Source organism: Pteronotus mesoamericanus, unplaced genomic scaffold, assembly GCF_021234165.1.
Source record: "Pteronotus mesoamericanus isolate MK-2021 breed Mesoamerican mustached bat unplaced genomic scaffold, CSHL_Meso_final contig_26, whole genome shotgun sequence".
NCBI classification, from domain to species: domain Eukaryota; kingdom Metazoa; phylum Chordata; class Mammalia; order Chiroptera; family Mormoopidae; genus Pteronotus; species Pteronotus mesoamericanus.
The window spans coordinates 1,308,785-1,335,882 of NW_026555109.1; the positions used below are offsets into that span (position 1 = coordinate 1,308,785).

The following is a 27,098-nucleotide window of genomic DNA, read 5'->3' on the forward strand; positions in this document are numbered from 1 at the left end:
GATTATAACAAGAGACCCGTCTTGAATCAGAAGATACAAACAGGCTAAAAGTAAAGGGATGGAAAAAGACATTTCATGCAAATGGGAAGGAAAAAAAATCTGGGGTAACAGTACTTATATCTGACAAAATAGACTTTAAAACTAAGGCCACAGTAATAGATAAAGAAGGACACTACATAATGATAAAGGGAGCAATCCAACAAGATGATAACCCTAGTAAATATTTACATACCCAACACAGGAGCACCTAAATATGTGAGGCAAATCTTGATGGACATAAAGGAACAGATCAACAGAAATACAGTCATAGTCCGGAATTTTAACACCCCAGTGACTTCAATGGATAGATCTTCCAGCCAGAAAATCAACAAGGAGACAGCAGCCTTAAATGACACACTAGACCAAATGGATTTAATTGATATCTTCAGAGCATTTCACCCTAGAATTTACATACTTTTCAAGTGCACATGGAACATTTTCCAGGATAGACCACATGTTAGGACACAAAAGAAGTCTAAATAAATTTAAGAAGATTGAAATCATATCAAGCATTTTCTCTGACCACAATGCTATGAAACTAGAAATCAATCACAAGAACACTGAAAAATATGCAAAGACATGGAAGTTAAATAACATGTTATTAAACAAGGAATGGTCAACAACGAGATCAAGGAAGAAACCAAAGATACCTTGAAACAAATGAAAGTGAGAACACGATGATCCAAATTCTGTGGGACACTGAGAAAGCAGTCCTAAGGGAAATTCATAGCTATGGGCTTATCTCAAAAAAACAAGAAAAAGCTCAAATAAACAATCTAACTTTACACTTAAAGGAACTTAAAAGGAACAACAAACAAAGCTCAAAGTAAGTAGAAAGAAGGAAATAATAAAGATCAGAGAGAAATATATGAAATAAAGTCTAAAAAAACAATACAAAAGATCAATGAATCCAAGAACCGGTTCTTCGAAAAGATAAACAAGACTGAAAAACCTTTAACCAGACTCATCAAGGAAAAAAAAGAAAGGAACCAAATAAATATAATCAGAAATTAAAGCAGAGAAATAACAACTAACATGAAAAAAATACAAAGGATTGTAAGAAAATATTAGAAGCAACTATATGCCAACAAACTGGACAACCTGGATGAAATGGATAAATTCCCAGAAACATACAATCTTCCAAAACTTAATCAGGAAGAATCAGAGAATCTGAATAGATTACAACTAGTGCAATTGAAGAAGTAATAAAAAAAACTCCAGCAAATAATAGCCTTGGACCAGATGGCTTCACAGGGGAATTTTACCAACGTTAGTTGGGAAGAACTAACACCTCTGCTTCTCAAACTATTGTATAAAATTCAAGAGGAGAGAAGGCTCACAAACTCATTTTATGAGGCCAGCATTATCCTAATTCCAAAACCAGAAAAAGATTCTCTAAAGAAAGAAAATTATAGGCCAGTGTCTCTGATGAACACAGATGCTTAAATAGTCAATAACATATTAGCAAACTGAATACAGCAATGCATCAAAAAGATCATACACCATGACTAAGTGGGATTTATTATGGGAATGTAAGATTGGTACAACATTTGCAAATCAATAAATGTGATTCACCACATAAACAAAATGAAGGATAGAAAAGCACATGATCATATCAATAGATGCAGAAAAAGCATTTGATAAAATCCAGCACCCATTTATGATAGAAACTCTCAGGAAAGTTGAAATAGAGGGAACATACCTAAACATAATAAAGGTCATATATGACAAACCCACTGCCAGGGTCATACTCAAAGGGCAAAAACTACAAGCATTCCCCTTAAGATCAGAAACAAGACAGGGATGTCCACTTTCACCTCTCTTATTTGACATAGTACTAGAAGTCCTAGCCACAGCAATCAGACAAGAAGAAATAAAAGGCATCCAAATTGGAAAGGAAGTAGTAAAACTGTCTTTATTCACAGATGACATGATTCTGTACATAGAGAAGCCCAAAGTTTCCACCAAGAAACTACTAAAACTGATCAATGAATTGAGCAATGTAGCAGAATACAAAATTAATATCTAGAAATCAGTTCCATTTTTATGTCAATAATGAACTAACCAAAAGCGGGAAATTAAGAAAACTGCATTCACAATTGCTTCAAAAATAATAATACCTAGGAACAAACATAACCAAGGATGTAAAAGACTTGTTCACAGAAAATTATAAGACACTGAAGAAAGAAACTGAAGAAAATAGAAATAAGTGGGAACACACACTGTGTTCATGGATAGGAAAAATTAACATCATTAAAATGTACATACTACCAAAAGCAGCCTATAGATTCAGCACAATTCCTACCACAATTCCAATGACATATTTCACAGAACTACAACAAATATTTCAAAAATTTATATGAAACTACAAAAGGCCTCGTATAACATCGATCCTGAAAAAAAAGAATGAAGTTGAAGGAATTATGCTACCTATAATCAATCCATACTATGAGGTCACAGTAATCAAAACAGCATGGTATTCACATAAAAACAGACACATAGATCAATGGAACAGAATAGGGAGCCCAGGAATAACCCACACCTTTATACTCAATTGATATTTGACAGAGGAAGCAAGAACATACATGAGTAAAAATAATTTATTCAGAAGATGGTGTTGGGAAAACTGGACAGACACGTGCAGAAAAATGGAATTAAACCACCTTATTATACGATACATAAAAATAAATTCAAAATGCACCAAAGACTTAAATGTTAGACCTGAAACCATAAAAATCATAGAAGAAAACATAGGGTAAAATCTCAGACATTGCTCATAGAAATTATTTAACAGGTATACATGCCCAGACAAGGGAAACAAAAGAAAAAATTAACAAATGGGACTACATCAAACTGAAAAGCTTTTGCACAGCAAAGGAAATCATCAACAAAATAAAAAGACAACCCAGAGAATGGAAGAACATATTCACAAATACATGCGATAAGGGGTTAATATCCAAAATTTACAAAGTACTTACAAAACTTAGTACCAAAAAAACAAACAACCCAATTAAAAACTAGGCAAAGGACCTGAATAGACACTTCTCCAAAGAGGACATACTAAGGACAATAGACATATGAAAAGATGCTCAGTGTCATTAATCATCAGAGAAATGAAAATTAAGACCACAATGAGATATCATCTCACACCTGTCAGAAAGGCTATCATCATTAAATCAACAAACAAGTGCTGGCAACAATGTAGAAAAAGGGGAACTCTTTGCACTGTTGGTGGGAATGTAGCCTGGTGCAGCCACTGTGGAAAGCAGTATGAAGATACCTCAAAAATTAAAAATGGATCTTCCTTTTGATCTAGTGATCCCCATATCCAAAGGAACACAAAACACTAATTTGAAAGAACATAAACTCCCCTATGTTCTTTGCAACATTATTTACAATTGCTGAGATATGGAAGCAGCCTAAGTGTCAATCAATACATGAATGCATAAAATCACTATGGTACATTTACACAATAGAATACTACTCAGCTCTAGAAAAAAAGAAAATTTTACCCTTTGCAACAGTATGGATGGACCTGGAAAATATTATGCTAAGTGAAATAAGCCACCCAGAGAAAGACAGATACCATACAATTTCATACATATGTGGAATCTAATGAACAAACAAGAAAATGAGGACAGACTCATAAATGGAGAGCAGGATGATAGCTAGTAGGAAGGGGGATTAGGGAGTGGAGGGACTGAGCAAATAGGAAAAAGGACTCATGGACATGGACCACAGTGTGGTGATTGCTGGGGGGTGTGGTATAAGGGAACTGAAAGGTAATGTAAAAATATACAGTAAAGATTGAATTAAAAAAGAAAACTGTGGCCTACTTAGAAAAGAAAGAAGAAAAATGAGGTAAAAAAGAATTCTCCTCTTAAAATCAAAAGAAAAACCCAAACTCCCATACAGACACTCCCTGGCATACAAACTCCATTCATTCTGCAGTTTGGAAATGAATGACAACCTGCTCCAAAATCTTACATGACCACCGGCAGTGCTGCCTTCAGTTAGAAAACTCCCCTCTAAAATGCAGACCACCCTTGGGAGACGTAATTCTGTTAGCTATTTATACCATGGTGTGAATGTTTTAATCTGATAAAAGCATCACATCTAGCTGAGATCATTCACAGGCAGGGACTGAGAGTGGAAACGGAACAGGGGTGGCATTCTGGAGAACTGAAGGAGGATGGGTAGATGGCTACCCAGAGGATCAGCCACTCCAGTGGGGGTTCCAAAGGCCAAGCCACAGCAGTAGGACAGAGTACACTTAACCCAAAAATGACCTTGTCCTTGGTGGTATCAGCAATTATCTCCCTGCAAGGGAAGTTTTTTCAGCAGGAGCTATCAAAGACAGACTAAACAACAATTATAAGTGTTCTCCATTCTTATTTTACTGATACAGAACTCATTTTGTGAGTGTTACTGGGATATCTACCTAAATGTGCTGCCTTACATTTACTAATACAAAAACACTTTTAATCTCTATTTGCAAACCATTTAAATTTGGTTTAAAAGATTTTGTTCAAAGTGAAAGGTGTTAAGTAAATAGTTCCTCCAAAACTCGTAACAGGAAAAGCTAGAAGTGCTTCAGTTCAACATATGCATGGCTACTAATGCCTATTGGTAATCTAAATAGAGAGAGTATACTTCATAGCACTATCCTCTTTTGGTCAAGGATAGCGATAACACACTAAACCCCTCATTCCATACAAGCTCTGTGTGGCATTTTCTTTCAGTTTTTCTTGTATATTAGATAGACTGTAGAAGCAAAATACCTTTTCTACAGAAGAGTCAGAAGGCATAGCATGGGCCCTCCTGAGGCAGGAGATAGTCAGGAGTGAGGAAACTCCAGAGGCGTCCCAGGATTAAGACAAAGGACATCGATACAGAACAGAGACCCTGTTCTGAGACTGGTTCCTCAAGAATGAAGAAACACAGGAGGCACCCCAGGACTAGGACATGGGACATCAATACAGGACAGACACCCTCTTGTAAGGCCAGTTGTCCCCACTTTCTGGAAAAGCACCAAATCACAGTGACTTATGACTGCACCTTTGCAGATGCTATGTGACCCGTGCTTCATTACAATAGCATTATAAAAAATTAGCATTGTGGGACCCCTCTCCCCCAAGGCGCAATCAAGGAAAATCATGGAAGATCACATGCCCAGTAGCTTCAAAGTAATATGGCTACTTGTACATGCACAATAAAACCCCGCCAAAACTAGCCAGGAAATAATCCTCCCTATAAGGAAAGAATCCCTCCAGCCACTGAGAATCAATGTCAGCTTGGAGTACCTGCTTCCATGCTCTGTGAAGTGTATTATCGCTTAATAAATCTACCCTCTTTCTGCTATAAACTCTGTGTGCTTGGTTCAATTCATTGTTTGTGATCACCAAGAACCTGGGTACCTGTGCCCACCTGCGACCCTTCTAGACATCATGTTAAGGTAACCCTTGGGTTAACTTTAATCACATGGAACAGTCTAAACAAAATGGTGACCAGCCTCAGGTTGACAGAGAAGAACCTCAGGGAGCCTCAGGCATCTGCCATGATTGAGAAGCAGAGTCATGAGAAGTTAGAGAAGCTTAAACCTCAGGGCCCTTCCTTGTAGGGGCCCCTCCCAAAGCCCTGTACATATGTTTGTATTTGTAATCTTCCACCAGTTTTCTTAAGGGAGGACTTTAAATCGTAAAAGCTTCAGGGCCTTACAAAAGCTGTATCTCTCCCTGACCTGAAGGTTCCCCAGGCATTCGAACAGTAATATCAAAAGTGAATTCATGATCTCTCTCTCCTCCCTCTGCTCTCATATCAGCTAAACTTAATCCTGCCTGCCCCTTCTGTGCAGGCATGTGATTAATGGCATCGCCATCTCCCAAGTCAGGAGACTTGGGTGTCATTATTCCCTACTCCCTGATCCACTTCCAGGATGCAACAGTCAAGTAAATTCTATCTCCATAAAAAAAAAAAAAAAATCCCTCCAGTCTGATCCTTTCCCTTTATCCCCTCAATAGAGAGTTTGTTTGGGGGCTCAGAGTTTTTACCCTGGTACCCTGCCTCCAGTCTCATGCTTTTTATTCTGACCTCACTCTCATATGAAAAAAATGGTCTAAAATACCCCACAGACCTGAAGGATTCCAGACAGAAACAACAGTTGCTCACCACATGACATAGCTCTGCACAAACTCGCCAACTCATCTCACACCCAGCTCTGATCTTCTCATGTTGATTTACATATCTCTGAAGACACTATTTCCTTCAGCTACAGGTTCTCCTCACCACACCCACACCGTAACCCCTCAAAACCCAATTCAAATGCCACCTTCCCTTCAATTCTTACCCCATTGCCCCTGCTCAGCTGGTTCACATCACCCTTTGATTTCTCTGGAATTCAGCAATTTTTCTTCTACTGTGTACTTTTTGTCTCCCAGCTAGACCTGGCTCCCTTCTTCATCTCTGTCTCTTTCTTGTTCTTTCTTGTCTTTTTCTCACTCATCTACTGTTGTGGGATTCATTCATTTTTGAATGAATAAATTTTCCAGGCCCTATCTTCACTTCACCTTAATACTCATGTGTGCTATACTAGAAGACAGGCCTCTAAGGTATAACGGTTAAGAGCACAGGGTTCTGGAACTCAATTATTAGTTTGAAGCCCAGCTGTGCTACTCACTAGCTATGTGACTTTATACAATACCTACCTTTCTCTTTGTTCCTTGGTTTCCTCATCTATAAAATAAAGGTAATAAGAGTTGAGTTGTCATAAGGATTAAACGAGTAAACAGACATAAGGAGCTTGGAACAATGCATGATAACTAGTGAACAGTCAATAAACTATAAGCTATTTTGATATGTGGTAGGGAGGGCAGGAGGAAGAAAGGGAGGATGGCTTTATTCAATAATCTATAATTTTCTCACTCCACTAAAGAAGTACCTTCTAAAGGAAGAGGGGATACTTACCATGAAAGTTTCTTGGTCCAAAAAGGATATTGGGTACATATTTTGTTAAATGTTTCTATGAATAATATAGATGATGATGTCAGTGCTCTATAGAAAGGGGGCTTAAATACATACAGGCAAAGTTCTCCAAGCTCTGGATATTTAGGTGGCTATGATCCTATTACCAAATGCCAACCTATACTCCACCTCCCTGACCACTCAACTCCGGATAGCTATTCCAACTTCTTTTTCTATGCCCTCCCTAGGGCTGGTGTTCTTTGTATTGGGTTGACCAAAAAGTCTGTTTAGTTTTTTCCATAAAATAAAAGGTACATTTTTCATTTTCACCAATAACTTTATTGATGTGGACCTTTGGAGTATGTTGGCTATCTCCCATTATTTGTTTCTAGTGGGTAGTAGTCAGGGGTGCTGCTAAAATAAACATCTTCCAATGTACAAGACAGCCCCACAGCAAAGAATTACTTGGCCAAAATATCAATAGTACCAAGAAACTCCGCAAATCACTGTTGACAAGAAACTTTGCAAACTACTGTTGACACATTTGATCAGTCACAGCACCTTCTCCATACACTGCACAAATCTTATTTTTTTTTTTTTGCATTTCAATTGCATTTTTACCTTTCTTGAAATAATAAAGCATTATATGCTGAGAATGTTGCATATTTTATTCCATCTTCAATATTAAAATGGCTGCACAAAACTTGCCAATTTGGATGTTTTTTAAAAAATGCATGATGATATGGTAGCTGTCACAATACAATCTAACAAAATTGTCTCAAAGGAAGTTAAAGATAACTAAGCACTACTAGAGACATCATACGAAAAAAACTAAATGAACTTTTTGGCCAATCCAATACTTACTCTAAGCACTCTCACTAGGAGGCCTCATCCACTCCCAGGCTTTCCTTACATTGCTGAGATCCACAACTCTGCCTACTTCCCTGCTAGTCATGGCCCACTGATTTACAGATGTCTCAATTTTGGTGTTCTTAACCTCAAACTCAGGATGCCCCAAACTGAAATTCTCCTCTCCATTTCAACTTCCTCAGACTCATTCCTTCAAAATTTTTCCCTAGTTCCATAAATGACACCCTGGAGGTGCTCTAGGTAGATATTGGAACACTCTTGACTCCTCTCATTTAATTCCTTTTTTTCGTTTTTTTTTTTAACAAACTTGGTGTCATTTTTGTTGTTGTTGTTGTTGTTGCTGTTGTTGTTTTCCTTGTCATTTAACTATCTCTTAAATCCAGATGTATCTCTCCATATCCACCACCAAATACCTTAATCAGGCCAACATCACCTGTCCACCCTCCTGCAAGCCCTTCCTCACTAGTGTTCCTGTTTTCAGAACCCACCTTCGCTCAATCCCTCATTCACTCTGGAGTCTGAGTGATTTTTCTAAAAGCATCAGTCTGATCACATCTCTCCCTGTTAAAAAAATCTTCAGTAAATGGCTCCCCTCCGATATTAGGATAAAGTTCCAAAAGACCCACTATTACCTAGTCCATGATTACCTCTCTAATCTTACTGGTCACCACTGTACCCTGTGCACGCCCACCCTCTCTCTGAGAACACAGATGGTGGCTTATTTACCCTTGCATCTGCAGGCATCCAGTGGGGATTGGGGGTGACATGATAAGAAATACATATTTGGCCTCTGCTCTGATTCCTGGCACAGAGCTTCTATAAAACTTTTGGAATTCCTTGAGTGACAGGGGTGAGAGGAGCATCTTTTGTTACACATAATAAGCCCCTTCCAACCATATCTGAGTTTATGCTATGAGGTAACTCAGGAAGGAAGCTGGTTACCACAAGAACCAATCCTGTGATTGGAAGGTTGTACCTTTCAGCTCTGTTCCCTGACCTCTGTGGAGGGAAGAGGGTCTGGAGATTAAGTTTAATAACCATGGCCAATAACTTAATCAATCATGCCTACATAATAGAACCTCCATAAAAACTTAAATGAAGGAGTTTGAAGTGCTTCCAGGTTGATGAATACATACAAGTGCTGGGAGATGGCACACCCGACGAGGACATGGAAGTTCCATACTCCTTCCCCATACCTTGCCCTGAGCATCTCCTCCATTTGGCTCTTCCTGAGTTGTATCCTTAATAACAAACCGATAGTAAGTAAAGTGTTTTCCTGAGTTCTGTGAACCATTCTCGTAAGTTATCGAACCTAAGAACAGGGCTGTGGGAACTGCCAATTTATAGCTGATCAGTCAGCAGCCCCGGTGAAACCTGGGACTCGTAACTGGCATCTGAAGTGGAGGCAGACTTGTGTAACTGAGCCCTTAACCAGTGGGATGTGCACTAATTCTGGGTACTTAGTGTCAGACTTGTTTAAGGTGAGGGAGAAAACCCATATATTTGGTGTAAGAAGTGTTGTGAGTAGAGGAATAGCTTTTTCTGGTAGAGGGGTAAAAAACAAGGAAGCAGTTTCAGGGTTCTCTTCTGACTGCAGAGACAAAGCATAGAAAAAGAGGAGTAACTTGTAAGACTGATATCTTTGATGATGATGTTGCCTAGCTCATAAGCCTAGAAAAACATACAGGGAATATCAAACATGCAGAAGGGTTAAATTCTTTAGCATACAGGACTGCCACCAACTGCATATTCTAGAAATTTATAAGTGAACTCTCATCATATAGACTCTGTAAATGCAAAATCTCCTCCAGAAAACCTATCAATATACAACAAGCTCCATGTCCCTCTGCTTAGGTTCACAAGTCACATCTACTCATTTTTTTCATATATGGGTTTTTCCATGACAAGGAAACAAATGTTTATTGAAATTCATCCTAGAATAAAGCCTTGGACTGTTCATTGACATGTGGAAAAAAAGTAAAGTACCCCTTTATCCAATATTCCAGTACTGAGGAGACAACAAAAAATACATACATAGTCACACACGCATTCACACCAACATACACACTTCCAAACCTTCACACATGCACAAATTGTAGATAAGGAGGCATATAAATTACCTTTGAAATTCATATAATGTATAAAAGAAAAAACTAGAATTTACTCTTCATCTGTTAAGAAATGTATGTGTTTCCTGCAGACAAATACACTTGTTTTAAAAATCCTGGTAGTATTTCTGCTTATATTTTGCTGGGACTCCTTTTGTTTGCAAAGACAGGATATAGAAAAAAGTGTAGATTCAAATCAAGGTTACCTAAGGATGCAGCTGCCACACTGGAGTTTTACTTTCATCAAAATGCACCACAGAGTTCTTATCAAGACAAGCTTAATCTACTTATGAACAGGCTATTTCACAAGGAAACAAATTTACAAATATAGTTAATCTACATTCAAAACTTAACCCCTAGGTCCTGAATCTTTACCAATATGTGCTTTTCGACTACTTAATTCAGTGACTTACACAATATGCAGCCTATACAATCAATGTTTTTCTCTCCAAATTTCTTGTTTACATTTTTACTAAATTGCAGTTGAACAGACAGCTGGATAAGAACTTTGCTTCTATAATGGACATAGAGTAGTACCATAACAATCCTAGTATATGAAAGAACATAAAATATAATGAAAGAAGGATCACATATCGATGAGTAAAGAATGGATTATTCAATGAACAGGATTAGGAAAAGAGTGTTGAGGCTAAGGGGGAAATCAAGTTAGGGCCTCCACTAAACTATATAGACAAATAAACTCTAGATTGACTAAAGCAGGTATTGGCAGACTTTCTGTAAAAAGCAGCTAATATTTTAAGCCAGCCAGTAAGTATTATAGGTCTCCATCCCAACCACTCAACTCTGCCACAATGAAAACAGTCATAGACAACATGTAAATAGAGAAGCGTGGCTATATGTTAATAAAACTTTATAAAAACACTTGGCAAGCAGGCTCCTTGAACAAAAGAGCCAAATAGTAAGTAAGTAGGTAAATGAATAAATAAATAAGTAAGTAAATAAGCAAGTAAACAAATAAGTTCCAAAAGAAAATACTGGTGAATATATGATCTGAGATAGGCAAGAATTTCTTAGCATAAAAGTAATGAAAGAAATCACCAAGGAAAGGATGATTATGCTTATCACCTACATTTAAACGTCAGTTAGTAAAATAACAGAATTAAACAAAATTAAAGGCAAATGACAAAAATGGAGAAATATTTGGAATAAATATGACAAAGTACTGAGTTTGAAATTAATATCTTTTGTCTCTCAAATTGGCAAAAATGGTGCTGGCAATCATCATTTATAAAGCAAGACTAATATTAATATGGGAATGTAAGCTGGGTCAATCATCAAGCAATTAAAACATGTCTTAAAAGGCCTTTAAAAAATTCATCCCTGCCTTACCAAGTTCATGTTCATGAATCTGGTCTATGAAAATAACTATAGATCCATAGAAAGATTTTTGGGTAAAGATGTCTTCTATAATCTTAATTTATAACAACCTAAATGTCTAACAACAGAGATACATTTAAATAAATTCTAGTACATACATTACAATGGAATAGTATACATATATTAAATCATGTTTTAGCAGAACATTAATAGGAATAAAAATGGTCATAAGAAAATAAGTTAAAAAGGCATCAAGAATTATTTATGGAATATTATGCCATTTTTAAATATTTGTATAAGCAGGAAAAACTATAGAAAATATACAGTATATGTTAAACAATAATTATTTCTGAACTGTGGGATTATGGCTGATTTTTGTTTTCCTTTTTATTCTTCTCTAGTCTCTAAATTTTCCATAAAGATTATGTATTTTAAATATGAAAGATAAATGTTACTTTTAAAAAACAAAAAATAGTTTCTTCTCACTAAATGTGTGGAAGAAACATAAATCAACTACTTTGGATATCTAAAAAGACAGATGAGCAAAGCAGTAACAGCTTAACTCATCTGTTTCTATTCAGTATTTCTGGAGCTCTTTCCTACTTTCATATCCTTGAAATAGCTATTCCAGTTCTAAAAGGGTAAAGACCTCCCAGAACAAACACATTCCAGCCCCCAAGATAAAACACTTCTGAATTCTCTTGGGATGCTTAGGAATGCTAGTGATCATGCTTTCAGAAGTTGAGGCAATATTAGTGCTAATTTGAACTCCAGTATAACTATGTTACTTGTCTAAGTATACAGCATCTAAGTCAATGAATGTTACTCTGTTCAGCAAGTAACTGTCATGAGCTTAATACAGGCAAACTACTTGAAGTCAGGAGGTAGAGAAAAACTTTCTTAGAGTCTTTAATTTTTAAAAATCTCAAAATAATCTCTCTGGAGAGCAATGTGGCTTCATATATATATATATATATATATATATATATATATATATATATATATATATATATATAAACTTTTCAAAAGTTTTTAAAAAGTAAATACAATTTGACCTATTATTCCAAGTCTAGAAATCTGTGCTAAGAAAACAATTTGACAAGTGTTTAAAGTATATGTCCAAAGACGCTAATCACAGCATTTACAATTGTAAAATAAATGGAATAGGTTTAATAAAATGTCACACCCTTCAATAGACTGAAAGTCTATGTCCCCTCAAAATTCATATGTTGAGCCCTGACTGGGGTAGCTTAGTGGGTTGGACGTCATCCCACAAACTGAAAGGTTGCCAGTTCAATTCCTCATCAGGGCACATGCCTGGATTGCGGGCCAGGTCCCTGGTTGGGGGCATGCAAGAGGCAAACAATCAATGTTTCTCTCACACATTGATATTTCTCTCCCTCTCTTTCTCCCTCCCTTCTTCTCTTTCTAAAAATAAATACATAAATAATTTCTAAAAAAATTATGTGTTGAAACCTAATGCAACAATGTGATGCTATTAAAAGGTGAGGTCTTTGGGAGATGATTAGGTCATGAGGGTTGGTCCCTCATGAAGGTGATTAGTGCTCTTATAAAAGAGATCCCACAGAGATTCCTTGTTCCCTCCACCATATAGTTTACAGTGAGAAAACAACCATCTATGAACCAAGCAGTGGGCCCTCACCAAATCTGCAGACACCTTGATCTTGGACTTCTCTGCCTCCAGAACTGTGAGACACAAATGTCTGTTGTTTGTGAACCACCCAGTCTATGGAATTTTGTAATAGTAGCCCAAAATGAACTAAGACACATCTATACAATGAAATGATGGCATTAAGAATGAGATATAAATGTATATTTATTGACATGGAAGGATGTTTGTGACATCTTATGGAGTGTCTTTAACCCAAGTTACAAGACTGTAAAAATAACATATTATACTGTGTAGTCAGCTAGGGCTGCCATAACAAAATACCATAGACTAGGTGACTTAAACAACAGACATTTGTTTTCTCACAATTCTGGAAACTGGAAGTCCACAGTTAGTGTGCCATCATCGTCAGTTCCTGGCAAGGGCTTGCTTTCTTACTGTGGCTTCACATGGAGGGTAAAAAAAGGGAGGGAGGGAGGAAGGGGGGTGGGGTGGGGAAGAGAGATCTTCCAATTCTTATTAGGCCACAGTCCTATTAGATTATGACCTCATTTAACTTTAATGAATTCCTAAAGACCCTATCTCCAGATGCAGTCACATTGGTGGTTAAGGCTTCAACTATAAATTTTGAGGGGGGCACACAATTCGGTCCACAGCAACCTGTTTTAACAGTGCTATACATGGATGGAATTCTGAAAGATTTTGACTCAAAATGTAGCGGTTACCCCTCTGTAGCAAACATAGCATGCTTCATTTCTACCATAATTGTTTATAATTTAATAAATATTAAAATAAATGAATCCCATGTATAATAAAATGGTAAATTTTAGTAAAGCATTGGGGAAAGATGCAGTATGCCCTTATGTTAGCTAGCTCACACTGGCAGTAATCACAAAACACAATATCAATTGAACAGGGCAGTTTCAGGAGTCAGGAAATGGATCTAGGAATGAGAACAGATTGTTCCTTGAAAACATCAGCCCAATTTATTGTTGTGATCAAAATAAACAACAAAACTCTGGGCACCATTAAGGATATTAGAAACAAAATGTAAAACACAGCCAGCCAAAGCCATTGTCCCATGACCAAACCTGGAACCGAAGGAGTGTTCTAGGAGGTAGCCAAGCACACTCCTGCTTTCTAACATTTTTCAAGACAATTGTGACAATTCAAGAAACAGTTATAAGAAAACATCTTAAAATAATCAAGATCCAGCCTTCACTTTCCCAACTGTCTTAAGCTGACACATATTACACCTCTTGTCATTGATTATACTGCCACCTCCCCTTAAATCTTCCACTCCACGCCCTCCATCCCACCCATCCCCACCTCCAGGCACAGAGACACACATAAGCAGGACTGCAGGCTCTTATGAGCCAGAGACCATATCGCCTCCAACTCTTGCTCTCTTTGCACAGTGCACATATTCAATAAAGAATTGTTTAAAAAGTATGTGATGTCAAAAGATTATCATAGCCAATAAGTTTTCAAAATTACAAATGACTATTTGGCCTGGGGAGTCTAGGTGAGCTGATAAAACCCTACACAGTAATGAAGGCTGAGGACACGTTGAAGATGTAATAAGGAGAAGCATGGAAAACTTCAAAGTTTTAAGGAGGTAAGAAAAAATTAAGTATTAACTTAAAATGGGTAAAACTGCCCTGGCCAGTGCGGCTCAGTTGATTAGGCATTGCCCCACAAAACAAAAAATCACAGATTCAATTCCTGCTCAGGGCACATGGCTAGGTTGAGAGTTTGGTCCCTAGTCGGGGCAGGTACGAGAGGAACCAACTGTTGCCTCTCTTTCACATCTGTTTCTCTCCCTCTCTTTCTCCCTCTATTCCCCTCTCTCTAAAAATAAAATATTTTTTAAAAATAAAATAAAATGGGTAAAATTATTGCTATACTATCTTAACATGTTACAAAAGAAACTGAAGACAAGAAAGTTTGTTTTCTTCCCTTGTGACTTCCCGCAGTTTTCCTTCATTATTATCCTTTATGAAGCTGCTGACAGGGCCCTAGCTGCTGTCAAGGTTATAAATGAGTGACTTCCATTTCAGTAACAATCAGCAAAAAGAGAACATGGCACAGAATAATCCCACAGTTCCTCAATTCTTTCACAGACACATTAAAAGAAGGGAATATTATATTACTAGCTAGGAGTAAAATAGGTCAAGTCCTAGCCAATAAGGCTAGGTACACCATGAATTTTAAAAGACAAGGAAAAATGGGATTTGCAAGCATTTTGTCTCAGCCAAGCTGCCCTTCCTCCTGGAAAACGCCTGGGCCGGTACCTTTATACCTTCGAATAGTGCCCTGTGGAATGTGTATATCAGCCTCTCTCCAAAGAGGATGTGAGCTTCCTCATCACTTCTGTATACCCAGGGAGTTTCCTGAATGAGGTAAATGAATATATTCAATTAATTAGAAAAAGGAGACTTCAGGCCAAATCTATACTCGGGAATAAAATCTATCCCAACTCAGCCTTGCCCTTCCGTTGCAGAATTACTGGTCAAAATTTAAGTGTAAATACACTTGAAATTCTGAGATAAGCTCATATCCCAGAGAACTACCCACCATAGGGCTGATTCATGCCACTTAGATATAAAAAGAACCTTCCTATAAAAGACTGCGCAGATGTAGTCTTACAAAGCTAAAGTCTGCACTCAGGACATCTGATTTTTTGCTTCAGAGCCAACCTTAAATGATTATAAAAAGTTTTTTCTTCACTATATAGTTCTCTATTGGCTTATTATTCTATACTTTGCCTTTAAATCCCAAAAGATTTAATGTGATTTACACAAATATATACAAAATAAGATTAAAAATATTGTAAGAAGAGGAGAAAAAAGCAGACTGTGATAAAATAGTAATGCAGAAAAATAAAAAGCAAGGTTGATGGGCAATATAAAAAAATCATTTGAAAGAGCCTAAGTATCTGTTAGAATTGGTCATATGTTTAGAACTAAGATTTCTTTAAATAGTCCACCAAATTATAATGTATATAAAATGAAAATAAAGCAGTTCCCCAGGAAAAGTACAACCATCCAGCGTATGGAGAGCAGAAATTTCTTCCAGGGCTCCTCATAAAGAAAAGACTAAAAAATGGGAATGACAATTATCACTAAGTTATGTGCAAGACTCTGTTCTAAGAACTTTAGACATAGTCACTATTTAATAACTCTGTGTGGTACTGTTATTGATCTACATATATTAGGTAATGAAACTGAGGAAGAGAGCAGTTATGCAAACTGCCCAAAGTCACACAGCCTGCAGGTGCAGACAGGGCATTCAAAACCTGTGGGCTGGCTCCAGAGTTAGACTCTTAACCACTACTCTCCAGTGCCTTCTCTCACTGTTTCAGAAGCAAATGAATAATGCTCTCAAGAATACCCTCATAGTAGACATCACTTGCATAAAGATGTTTCTTATGATGTACTTCAGTGTAGACCAAGAGAAAAACACAAAGTTTACATAGTTCAGGAGCAGAAATTCCACTGGGGCCAAAATGACAAAGCCCACACATGTGGGTTTATGACTGATGGACAGATATTTAAGATACTTAGAGTCTCTAGAAAAATGGGTGGCCAGTAGCTCTTTCAGCTATCTTTCATGATTATTACCATATTTTGTTGTGTATAATGAGCAGTTTTTTGCCCAAATTTTTGAGGGAAAAATAAGGATACACGTTGTACATTGGTAGTACTAATTCTGTATCTATATAAATGTTTTAAATCCTTTTATTTATGCTTATGCATTAAAAGTGTAACTCTAGAATTATTTGTTACATAAAATTTCTTGTACCATATGTTCAAACATAAATGCTAAAATTTCTTTGTAATATAAAAAACAAGTATCTAAATATAAATAAATAAATAACTGAATTTAAAAACTAAAATGAAAGATTTTTTTTTCCCTGAAAGTGTGGGCCCAAAATGTGGGTGCGCATTATACACAGGAGCACATTATACTGGCAAAATACGGTACTTTCCCTTCACAAAGTTTGGTACACATTGAGTGGCGAAAGTGGGGATTTTACTATGAGGAACAGGTAAAGTACAGCTCTAACTTGATGACAAGCTAAGGTAAAGTCACAGGCTGGAGTGGCCATCTAAGTTGGAGGAAGAACAGACACCTTCCCAACCTATCCACATCTGCCTGAAGAGAAGGTTGGCGTACCTTTGCATAGAGATGACCCAAGAGAGTGCCAATGGGCAGAGCTCCCTTAAGAAAGGGTTTAGCTGCTTCAAACTGAAGGATGAAAAGGTCCCCAAATGCTAATGCCACAGGATAGGTACAACAGACCTAGTCCAGATAAAATCCAAAGGTAGTATTACTCAGTTGTCACCCATGACCATATCAAATCCATGGAACATTCAGCCTTGAACTGTATAACTTGGTATAGCTCCAGGGCAAAGCGTTGGAAAGTGTATTTCTAAGAAGCTGAAAGGTCAACATGATAGGAGGAATTATTAAAGATGAGCAAATAATTGCTTGGGGTAAACTACATACATTTTTTTCCCAAGACTTTGATTTTAGAATAAGTGATTATAACCTATCTCTTCAGCAGCTTCTCCAAGTTCAGGTTCAGGATAATAAAACTATGTCAACAGAATTCACTCATTAATCAAGTACTTACTGTGAATCAGGCATTGTTCTAGCTGTTAGGACAGAGTGGTAAACAAAACAGAAATTCCTGCCATCATAAATCTTACTCTTTTACTTACTACTATTAAGTAACACCACCATTACGATACTTATGCTGGTACTCCTGATTAACTATATGCCAGGTGGAGATAAATATCAAGACGCTACGGCAGGCAATCAGAAAAGGGCGTGCTGGGGTGCTGCAGGGTGACACTGGTGGACAAGGAAGCCTTGATGAGAAGGAAATCTGAGCAACACCCTGCAGGAAGTCAAGAGTGAACCAGGTAAATGCCTGGGTAGAGGTGTCCCAGGAGGAGAGAAGAGCAAGGCAGCCTCAGAGGCCAGAGAGAAGTAAGGAATGAGGAGAGAGTGAGAAGTAAATGAAGGTCGGGAGGAGGACATAGGGCATGCTGAGGACAGACCTGGAGCCCACTGTAAGGATACTGCATTTGACTACGAGCAAAGAAGAAATAGTTTGACTTTCCTTTTCAAAGGCAGGCCACTGTCTGCCATGTGGAAAAGAGGTCATAGGGTCAAGGACAGAAACAGGGAGACCAGTTCACAGGGCACATCTTTCCATCAAAGCACCTCAGCCACATGGCATTCATGGTAATATCAGCTTTGTTGATCTGCTGGTGTGGGCAAGGGTGGTGGGCAGAGAGCATCCAGCTCAATACAGAGGAGCAGTGTCTTCAGATCCAGTCCAGAGCACCAACAAAGCCCCCGGGAAGTTATTATCCCCTCATGCAATAAAACAAAAAGAAAAACAAGCAGTTCCTCAAAGGTGGATTAACCAAAGACAAGTCAGTGTGGCCTGAGGGAACAGATGCTAGTAGCATAGGAGAGGCATTGTCATCACTGGCTAAGTACTCCCAGGGCTGCCAGGGTTATGGGTTATACTAATGGGACAGACACGGTAATGAGTTAGTCCTTCTAATCTCTGATACTAGTTATTCTCAAAAGCCCATTCCAAAATACATTAGGGTTTAAAATATGTAATAGTTAATACAGCACTACTTAAATTCCATATCCAAACATAACACTACTTTCCAAAATGCATCTGATGCTCAAATGATTCTATTTCTTCCTCCCAAGTGTTTGCAGAGCAAACATCACCTTAGCCACTGCACAAAATACACCCTCATCTGTGGCCCTGCAAGACTGGGGTGACCCAATCTGATCCTGAGATGCATTTGGCACCCAGCACTCCTTCTTAGTCTCAGATGGCAGTCTAATAACCAGGGAAGATTTTGAGGTTTTGGCACACCTCACCCTCACTATACCGAGTGGCTGCTGGCCAGACTCACACACACGAACTCTCGCATGTACTATTCTCACTCATTTTGACAAAAACTGTGACAAGAACAGAGGGAAAAATGGTAAGGCATCCTGAGGGAGGAGAAGAGTAATGTGTAGCTTCCTCAGGAGCCTGGAATTTATTGGAAGGCCATGGAGAGGCACACCCATATGTGACTTGACACATTCTCAAGCATTGTAAAGGGAGGAAAACATTTACAATGAGTGAAACATTATATCCAAAACATTATATACTGTTGCATTTAAAAAAATAAAACTATATTTTTCTTATACCTATTACAGTTTCTTTCATGTTCCCTTTAAATTTCTCCCCCTGAACCAAAGGACTGACCACAAGCCAGTAGTGAGAAAAATCTAGCCAAGAAAAAGATGTAAAGGGACTGAATAATTCTCTATCACTAGCAGAGGGTTCAATATCTAATGCCTTAAATATAAACTTTACCCAGTATTATTTCTGGGACAATACCAAGACAATATAAGCTCATAAAGCTAACTTAGAAAACTGTTCTGTAATCAAATATCTTACTCCAGCTTTTCTCTGTATGTATTTGGCTTTGATTAATCCATCACATTTTCACACATACAAATGGACACCTCATAATTTAAACTTAAGGCCACTAATTACCCCTTTACATACACATATATGCTATATATAAGCATAATGAAATAAATATATTTGCTTTACAAGTAAATACTAGTTTATTTTAACACCACCAAACTATTTGTTAATTAAGCAAAACAGCATTTACCAGACAGGAGGAGATCAATAGTTCTGAATCTTCTTTTGTCCAACTGTAAGCTGTATATTCAAGGGCATTATTCTCTCCTTGCTGTTTGCACATATAAGCACAGTTTCTTTCAAAGACAGTGCGGATGCCTTTAAACAGAATCACACTAGTAGTGCAACCCATCCCCAAGGTAAGGATGTTCAGATTTCTAGCAATCTCTACTGCATTTCCACATCATCTTCCTTGGCTCTTCAGAGCAGGCTCCCACTGTCCATCTTCATGACAGCTGCCGGCACCAGAACAGAAGGGAAGCTCTGAGCTGTCGCACTAGAATCCGTTTCTGCCCAACAGCCTGACCAAAAAAAAAAAAAAAAAAAATTCCAGGCTCCGAGTATTAAACAGGAGGGGTGGTACAAACACAAGATGACACACCTCAGATGCACTGAAACCTTTAAAGTATTGTTTTTTCCAGTAGATTGCTTCACTGTTAATATCAAAGAACAAATAAGAAGAGGTTTACATGTGGTTACTGGGAAACTGCTGGTCCCTATGATTTGCTTGGGATTGTTCGGAATCTCAGAACCTGCCCAAAATGAAAAGATGGTACCAGACAGCCACCCTGCTGCAGATACTGCTGGAAGGCACAAAGAATGTTCATCTGCTGCAAGAAATCATTCTCCCAGAATGCTTAGACTAGCATTTATATTAGCAAACATCTCTTTCCTTGACCTAAATATGCTGTTTGTTTAATCCTGAATCAGCAAGGAACAGAGAAGCAAAAGAAAGAAAAAGCCCCAAAACGAGTGAAATCACTAAGATTACTGCTGCTATGGAAACATGTGTAAGCCCACTTCAAGCAACCATTTGCAAGTGTGGGCAATAGCTTGCTGACAGCAAACCACAAGGGGCACAAAATCGCTGTGTGGATCCTGACTTCTGTCCACTTCTACTCTTTGCGAGAGAGAGGGCTAGCAAATTTACACTGTTTAAAAGGATTTTCCCATCGCTGGTACCCAAAGACACAAATGAGAACAAGGATAAATGGTTCCCTGGTCCTTCTGAAGCAGCACTTCAGTGTGCAACGATAATATTACACACTGAATACACGTCCCACAGCAAACAAAGTTATAATTTTTGGTGCATAAGTAATCCAGATCCTTCCACTGCAGAATGAACTCACTGACGCTATACTACTTTATGTTTATTTTTGGGGATGGCTAATAGAGAAGCCTATCATTGATATAATAGTATATTGACTCTTGACATTTTCCTTCTAAAAAAATGACAGCAGAATTATGTAAAAACACACAGGCAAACCCTTTCCACCTATGACATGCATCTGGAAATAAGCGACTGCTCTTTTAGGATCTGTTGTGATATTCTTTCTTATATTACAAGGTAACAGAGGGTTTTCATTTCAAAATTAGAGTGAACTGGAATGATTGAGTACTTAGTAACAGAAATCTGAGTAATGTAGCAAAAGCAGGTCTTTAGAGAACACCATGCAGTCACATAATCCCCAAATTTCTGTTTTCTATAGCTAGTTTATCTATTAGGCCCCATATATAAGCAAAAATATAGATTTTGTCTATTTCCTGAATTTTTATGCTGAAATCTAATAGCCACAGGAGATCAAGAGATTCGAGATACTGAACACATGCAAAAGCAGAGGAATTATATGGTCTAGAATGTTCTGCTTCAGAATGGTAATTCTGTTAAAACAGTGCTATAGTGTTCAAGACCACATCCAAGACCTGACATCAGAAGATCCAAATATTCATGTGACATAACAATGCTGGCATATAAATAAATGGAAATACATCTACACAGAAACTGAATACTGGAGGCTATAAAACACGACACACAGGAGAAATTGACCATTTTGAAAATTCAGAAAATTTACAATTATATTACAAGGGAAACAATTTAAAAAGTAACAGCTCACTGAATACAAATAAAGATGGTAACTAGAAATTAAAAACTTTATTATTATTACCTATTTTAGACATTCTGGATATAGAAGACAGGGAGTATTATTTGAGATGCATAATATTACGTATGAACTTTACAAAGCAGTATAAATGATAACCAGGCAAACTGGAAACTACTGGTATATATATGATTTACTTTAAAAGCTCCAGGTTAATATTTAAAACAATGGGAGAGATGGAACAATTTTTTAACAATCATTCAGAGGAAAAAAAATTTCCTAGAGATACATGAATAAGCATTTCAGCAACTGCATCACTTTTCAATATTAATCATTTTTCAACCAACAAAATTCATGGAAAAGAAAAATGTCAGAAAATATTTAGAGCAAAGGATTCAACAAGGGCAAAAAATAGGTTTCATGCTAATAGAAGCATGACAAAAAGAATCATTTAAAATGTATATTTAGTTTCACTGATTTTTGTGCATCAGAACTATCTTAGATTGGTCTAAGTGATAATTAGCATGAATTCCATCAGAGGACAGGAACAGATGCACAGTATCTATTGGCAACCAGGTCAGCCACCTACAAGTATATACAGGGTCTGGCACAAATAACGCCCATTTTTTATTACAAAATCTTTTATTACAAAGTGATAAGCATGTAATTCTATAATATAACAATATCACACTCAGGCACACCATATGTCATTTTAGGTGAAATGTTCAAATTAAAACTATAAATTATTATACCCATATCATTACCCTACCACCCACACTCAAGCAGGCCTTATTTCTGGCAGATCCCTGTATTTCAATTAGGAGATTCCATTTACTCTCATATCTTTCAATGTCACCTCTAAGCCACACAACTCCCAAGACTGTATGTCCACCTTGACTCCCTTCTGAGATTCAAGCCCATGTCTTCCTCTCCTGATGCTCCCATCACTGCCTCATCCTCAGATAGTCCAAATCATCTTTTAATATAACAAACTAGGATAGTATATCCACACAATGGAATATTATTCAGCCACTAAAAAGATTAAAGTACTGATACATGCTACCATATGGATGAATCTGAAAAATGTCATGCTTAGTGAAAGGAGACAGTCACAAATTACCTCATATTATATGCATCTATTTAAATGAAGTGTCCACAACCAGCAAATCCACAGAGATAGCAAGTATTTAGTTAGTGGTTAGAAAGAGCTGGGGGAGGAAATGGGGGTTGATTGCTAATGGGTACAGAACTTCTTTCAGGAATAATGAAAATGTTCAGAAATTAGTGTTTCTAACATCTATATTTTAGATATACACAATATGTACCCTGTGCATAAATACACCAAAATCCCCTGGATTGAACATTTTAAAAAGGTGGATTTTTATTGTAAATGAATGTAATAAAAAAACCTTACTCCATTTTTGATGTTTTACTGCTGAAAGCTTACCCCTCTTTCTTCTCCTCTGTCCCACATCTGGGCAAGGTGAAAGGAAGTTCCAGGTGGTTCCCTCCTTTGATACCAGTGGGAAAGTCAAACTGCTCATCCAGCCTCACCCCTCACCACTACAAAAACCCCAAACCTGTCTCCTTTCTCTGATCTTTTAAGCCATTTTAGGGCCTGCTTAGGAACATTCTTCCTCTCCCTAGGAAGATTCATTACACAAGTAATAAAATTTTACACGCCCTCTTGGGGTGTATGCGTCTGTGTGGTGTCATTAGTCTCAACATCCAAAGAAAATGTTAGGGATTAAGTCATCTTGTTTCTGTGGAGTGGTCTCAGCAGTGAATAAAGCTGTTATTAAAACTGGGAGAGAGGAGGAGGAAAACATCTACTCTGCCCAAACCATAAGGATGTCCAGTTCAAATAAAATAACAGGAAAGAATTCAACCAAGAAAATTGCTATAAACATATGTGTAGCTATTGTTTTCTGCTTCACAAAGGATTTACCAAGTACCTCAAAGCAGCCTCCTTATTAATGAATTTAACAATTTCTGAATTTTACTGTGGCCCCACTTCTCAGGAATATACTCCGCAAGTAATATGGGACGTGCTTGCCTTCACGGTGTGCATTTTAGACCAGGAAAAATGGTTCCATGCTATATGAACCACCAGGAAGCCTGTACAAATAATAAGTTCAGGGTAAGATTTACTAGTCCACTTGGTGGACACAACAAACCTCAGCCACTTAGCCACAGAGGCCATATCAAATAGGTCTGAAACTTTGAGCCCCCACAATGCATATCCACCTGGAGATTCTCCCATTTGCAGCTCTCTCCTTGCCAAAGTCTTTCTGTTTTAAATATCTTCTACGAGTCAGATTTTTTTGACTGGTAGATTTACTAAATACAGGACAATGTGGATAAAAAAGAATCTGATGTGACACCCAAAAATCTAGAACTACAAACTACAAGTAATATTGTATCTTAAACAGACATAAGTCTTTTACCTAGGTTAGACCTTGGGTCCTACCTTAGGAGGCCAGGAAAGAAATGGAATTCTGTTCATTCTACAGTGGCTGAAATGAAGACCTCATATTACAACAGTACATCACACATGATATAGCTATACTTCACAAAACCTAAATAAATGCAGTATGGGTAGAAGTCAATCTAACATATCATTTATTCTATTTAAGTATCATAATAATAGCTAGCCCATATGAAAAGCTTATTTCTACCCTGACATACATATTTCATATATTAATGGAGTGAATTCTGCTGAACAAAGAAATCTTATATAAGTTGGCATGTTAACACCCTATCCATTTTATATTCAATCAGTATAGTCAAAGGTAAGTAGGATGTCTAACATAGGACCTAGTATATACCACATACTCAATAAATGTTATTCTCCCTTCCTCCTTTTACCATAAATTAAGTATTTTTCTTCCTTCACATTAAAAGTAAAAGTAATGTAGTGCAAGGATATAAGAATTTCAGCTCTAATAAAGTCATACTACAAGTTACTTCTGTTGATAAAAAATGGTTAAAATAGGGAAATGCAGGTTTAGGAGGGGAAAAGGGGAGTTAAGATGGTGAAGATGATAATCATTTCATCAATGATCATTAGAAAGTTTTTTTTTTAAATACAGAAATAAAGTAAGTGTTATTAAATAAGGACCTTTTAAAAATAAAAAAATGGTGGCTCGGTTGCCAGGTGGCTCGTTGGTTGGTACATCTTCCCAGACACCAAAAGGCTGCAGGTTTGATTCCCAGTCAGGGTACATGCCTAGGCTGTGGGTTCAATCTCCAGCCAGAGGGCCTGTGAGAAGCAAACAATTGATGTTTCTCTCTCTCTTTCTCCTCCCTCTCTCTTCTCCCTCCCCCTTTCTCTTCCTCCCTCCCTTCCTCTTTTCTCTAAAAGCAATGAAAAAATGTCCTCAGGTAAGGATTAAAAAAAGTAGAGAACAGAAAGTTGCGCAGGTGTCTCCATGTTGATGCTACAATATTAGGGAGGCAACCAGTCCCTGCAAGCTCCTCTAAACACCTGGCAATATCATTGGGTGACCAAGTAAAAAGAGTGGAAGCAACATAGAGGGCTCCATGGAACTGAGGGTTGTGGTCTTCCCAGAGATGATCAGCCTCTCAAAAGAAAGGAAAATCCTTCTTTCTTTTTAATTTTTTGGGTAGGAGACCAAATTTAAAAGCTTGTAAAATAAAATAGATCTCCTAAGGGAAGAAAAGTTGGGGTGCAAAAAAACAACTTACTTACTGGTAGGAATGTAAATGATATAGCCCTTTTGAAGCAGAGTACAGTAATGCTTCAAAAAGTTAAACAGAGAATTACCACATGATCCACCAAGCCACTTGTGTAGGCACCCAAAACAACTGCAAGTGGAGTTTTGAAAAATATTTGTAAACCCATTATCATAGCAGCATCATTCACAACAGCCAAAAGGTGGAAGTAACATAATTGTCCAACAAAAGGTGAATAAATAAAAAGAATGTGGTACATAACAATGGGATATATTACTCAGCCTTGGAAAGAAAGGAAAGTTTGACACGTCCTATGACATGGATAAACTTTTAGGACATTATGCTAAGTGAAATCAGTCAGTCACAAAAGAACAAATACTATATGAATCCACTTATATGAGTACCTAGAATTGACAAATTCATAGAGAAAATAGGATAGTGGTTACCAGGGCCTAGGAGGAGGAAGAAATGAAATAGGGAGTTGTTATATAATGGATACAGAGTTTGTCTGAGATGATGAAAAAGTTCTGGAGATACATGGCTGCACACAATGTAAATTTACTTAACTGCCACTGAATGATACAAATAGTAAATGTTATGTTATGTAAATCTTAACATAATAAACAGGGATGGAGGGAGGAAGGAAGGAAGGGAGGGAGGGAGGAAGGGAAGAAACCAACTTGCTAGACACAGCTATCCTGACTTCCAGGACCAAGTGATGTTAAATAACAGAAAACCCAGACAAGTAGTCCTTTCTTCTTTCTCTCCCCATACCCTTCATAAAGGGCAGACAAGGTCAAGGAATAGGTTTCATAATGTTTATTTTCCTCATAACTATTTATAATAGTTGATATTGGATTAATTTATACACTATAGTTTACATAATTATAACTATATTTCCTCATTCTACTTGGTAATGCACTTGTTAGAAAAACCGTTGCAACTATGTACCATCACAGAAAAAAAAAAAAGGCTACAAAATGAAAAAACCAACAGTATTTATACAGGTTCCGATTTATCTCTCAGCTCAGGAAGCTGCAGGGAATGCCACAACTTCAATTACTGTTATAAGAGGTCACGAAACAAAATCATGGTTTCTCAGGGAGCTCAGTTTTTTGAAGAGAAACCAATAAATCTGTAAGTGTCATGTATGAGAAGCTGCTAAAAGAGCTCGTCTATCTGCAAAGCTTTACATCCTCCGCAAACATCTGCAGGGAAGGGGAAGAGTGAAGGGAGGTTGATGGCACAGAATCAAAATGAATACTATAAGCACCAATGTCCAACTGTAAATAGACACTAAGTAAAAAGCAAAGAAGCTGAGCAAACTAAATGAGGGCTCACACTGACCTCTTCTTGGCCTCCAGCATCCTATTCAAGGAAATTCTATTTTAGACAGACACGTCTGAAAAGATCACTTACCAGCAAGGTATACTGACAACGTATACGACTAAACAATAGAAGCATTGTTTATAGAAGCATAACTCATGTACAAATGCATCCATGAAACAGTTTGTGTGCTTCAAAAATGGAGTTTACTCTGTTGGAAAGGTGATCTTTCATGTGAAGAGAGACTGAAATTCAGATTCTATGAACCTTAAGTACTTGTATATTACCTTTCAGTATTTTAAATTTTTTACTGTCATCATGTCAGTAGAGAAATATTGTTTCCATGGGAAGAAGGAAAGGAAATAAAAAGGAAAACATTAAGCATGAAATTTAATTTGTCATTTTAAAAAGTATTGTAATATATTCAGATTTTCAATTACATTAATCAAAAGGTAATAAGAAATAAAGATATTGCAATAGTTACCTCTCTAAAATATAAGAGGAAAATG

At 37.3% G+C, this 27,098-nt stretch overlaps 1 protein-coding gene across 2 annotated transcripts in view; it reads right to left on the reverse strand.

The window, feature by feature from the left end:
* DOCK9 (dedicator of cytokinesis 9) overlaps positions 1–27,098 on the reverse strand; it is a 354,061-nt gene that overhangs the window by 248,981 nt on the left and 77,982 nt on the right. The window contains exon 1 of one of the 2 annotated variants that reach the window (XM_054574327.1): positions 19,659–19,965. The exons of the other annotated variant lie outside the window; for it this stretch is intronic. Coding sequence (XP_054430302.1) covers positions 19,659–19,820 — 162 coding nt within the window. The 5' untranslated portion in view covers positions 19,821–19,965. Of the gene's footprint in view, positions 1–19,658; positions 19,966–27,098 lie in introns of those variants that run through there. 2 annotated transcript variants of the gene reach the window in all.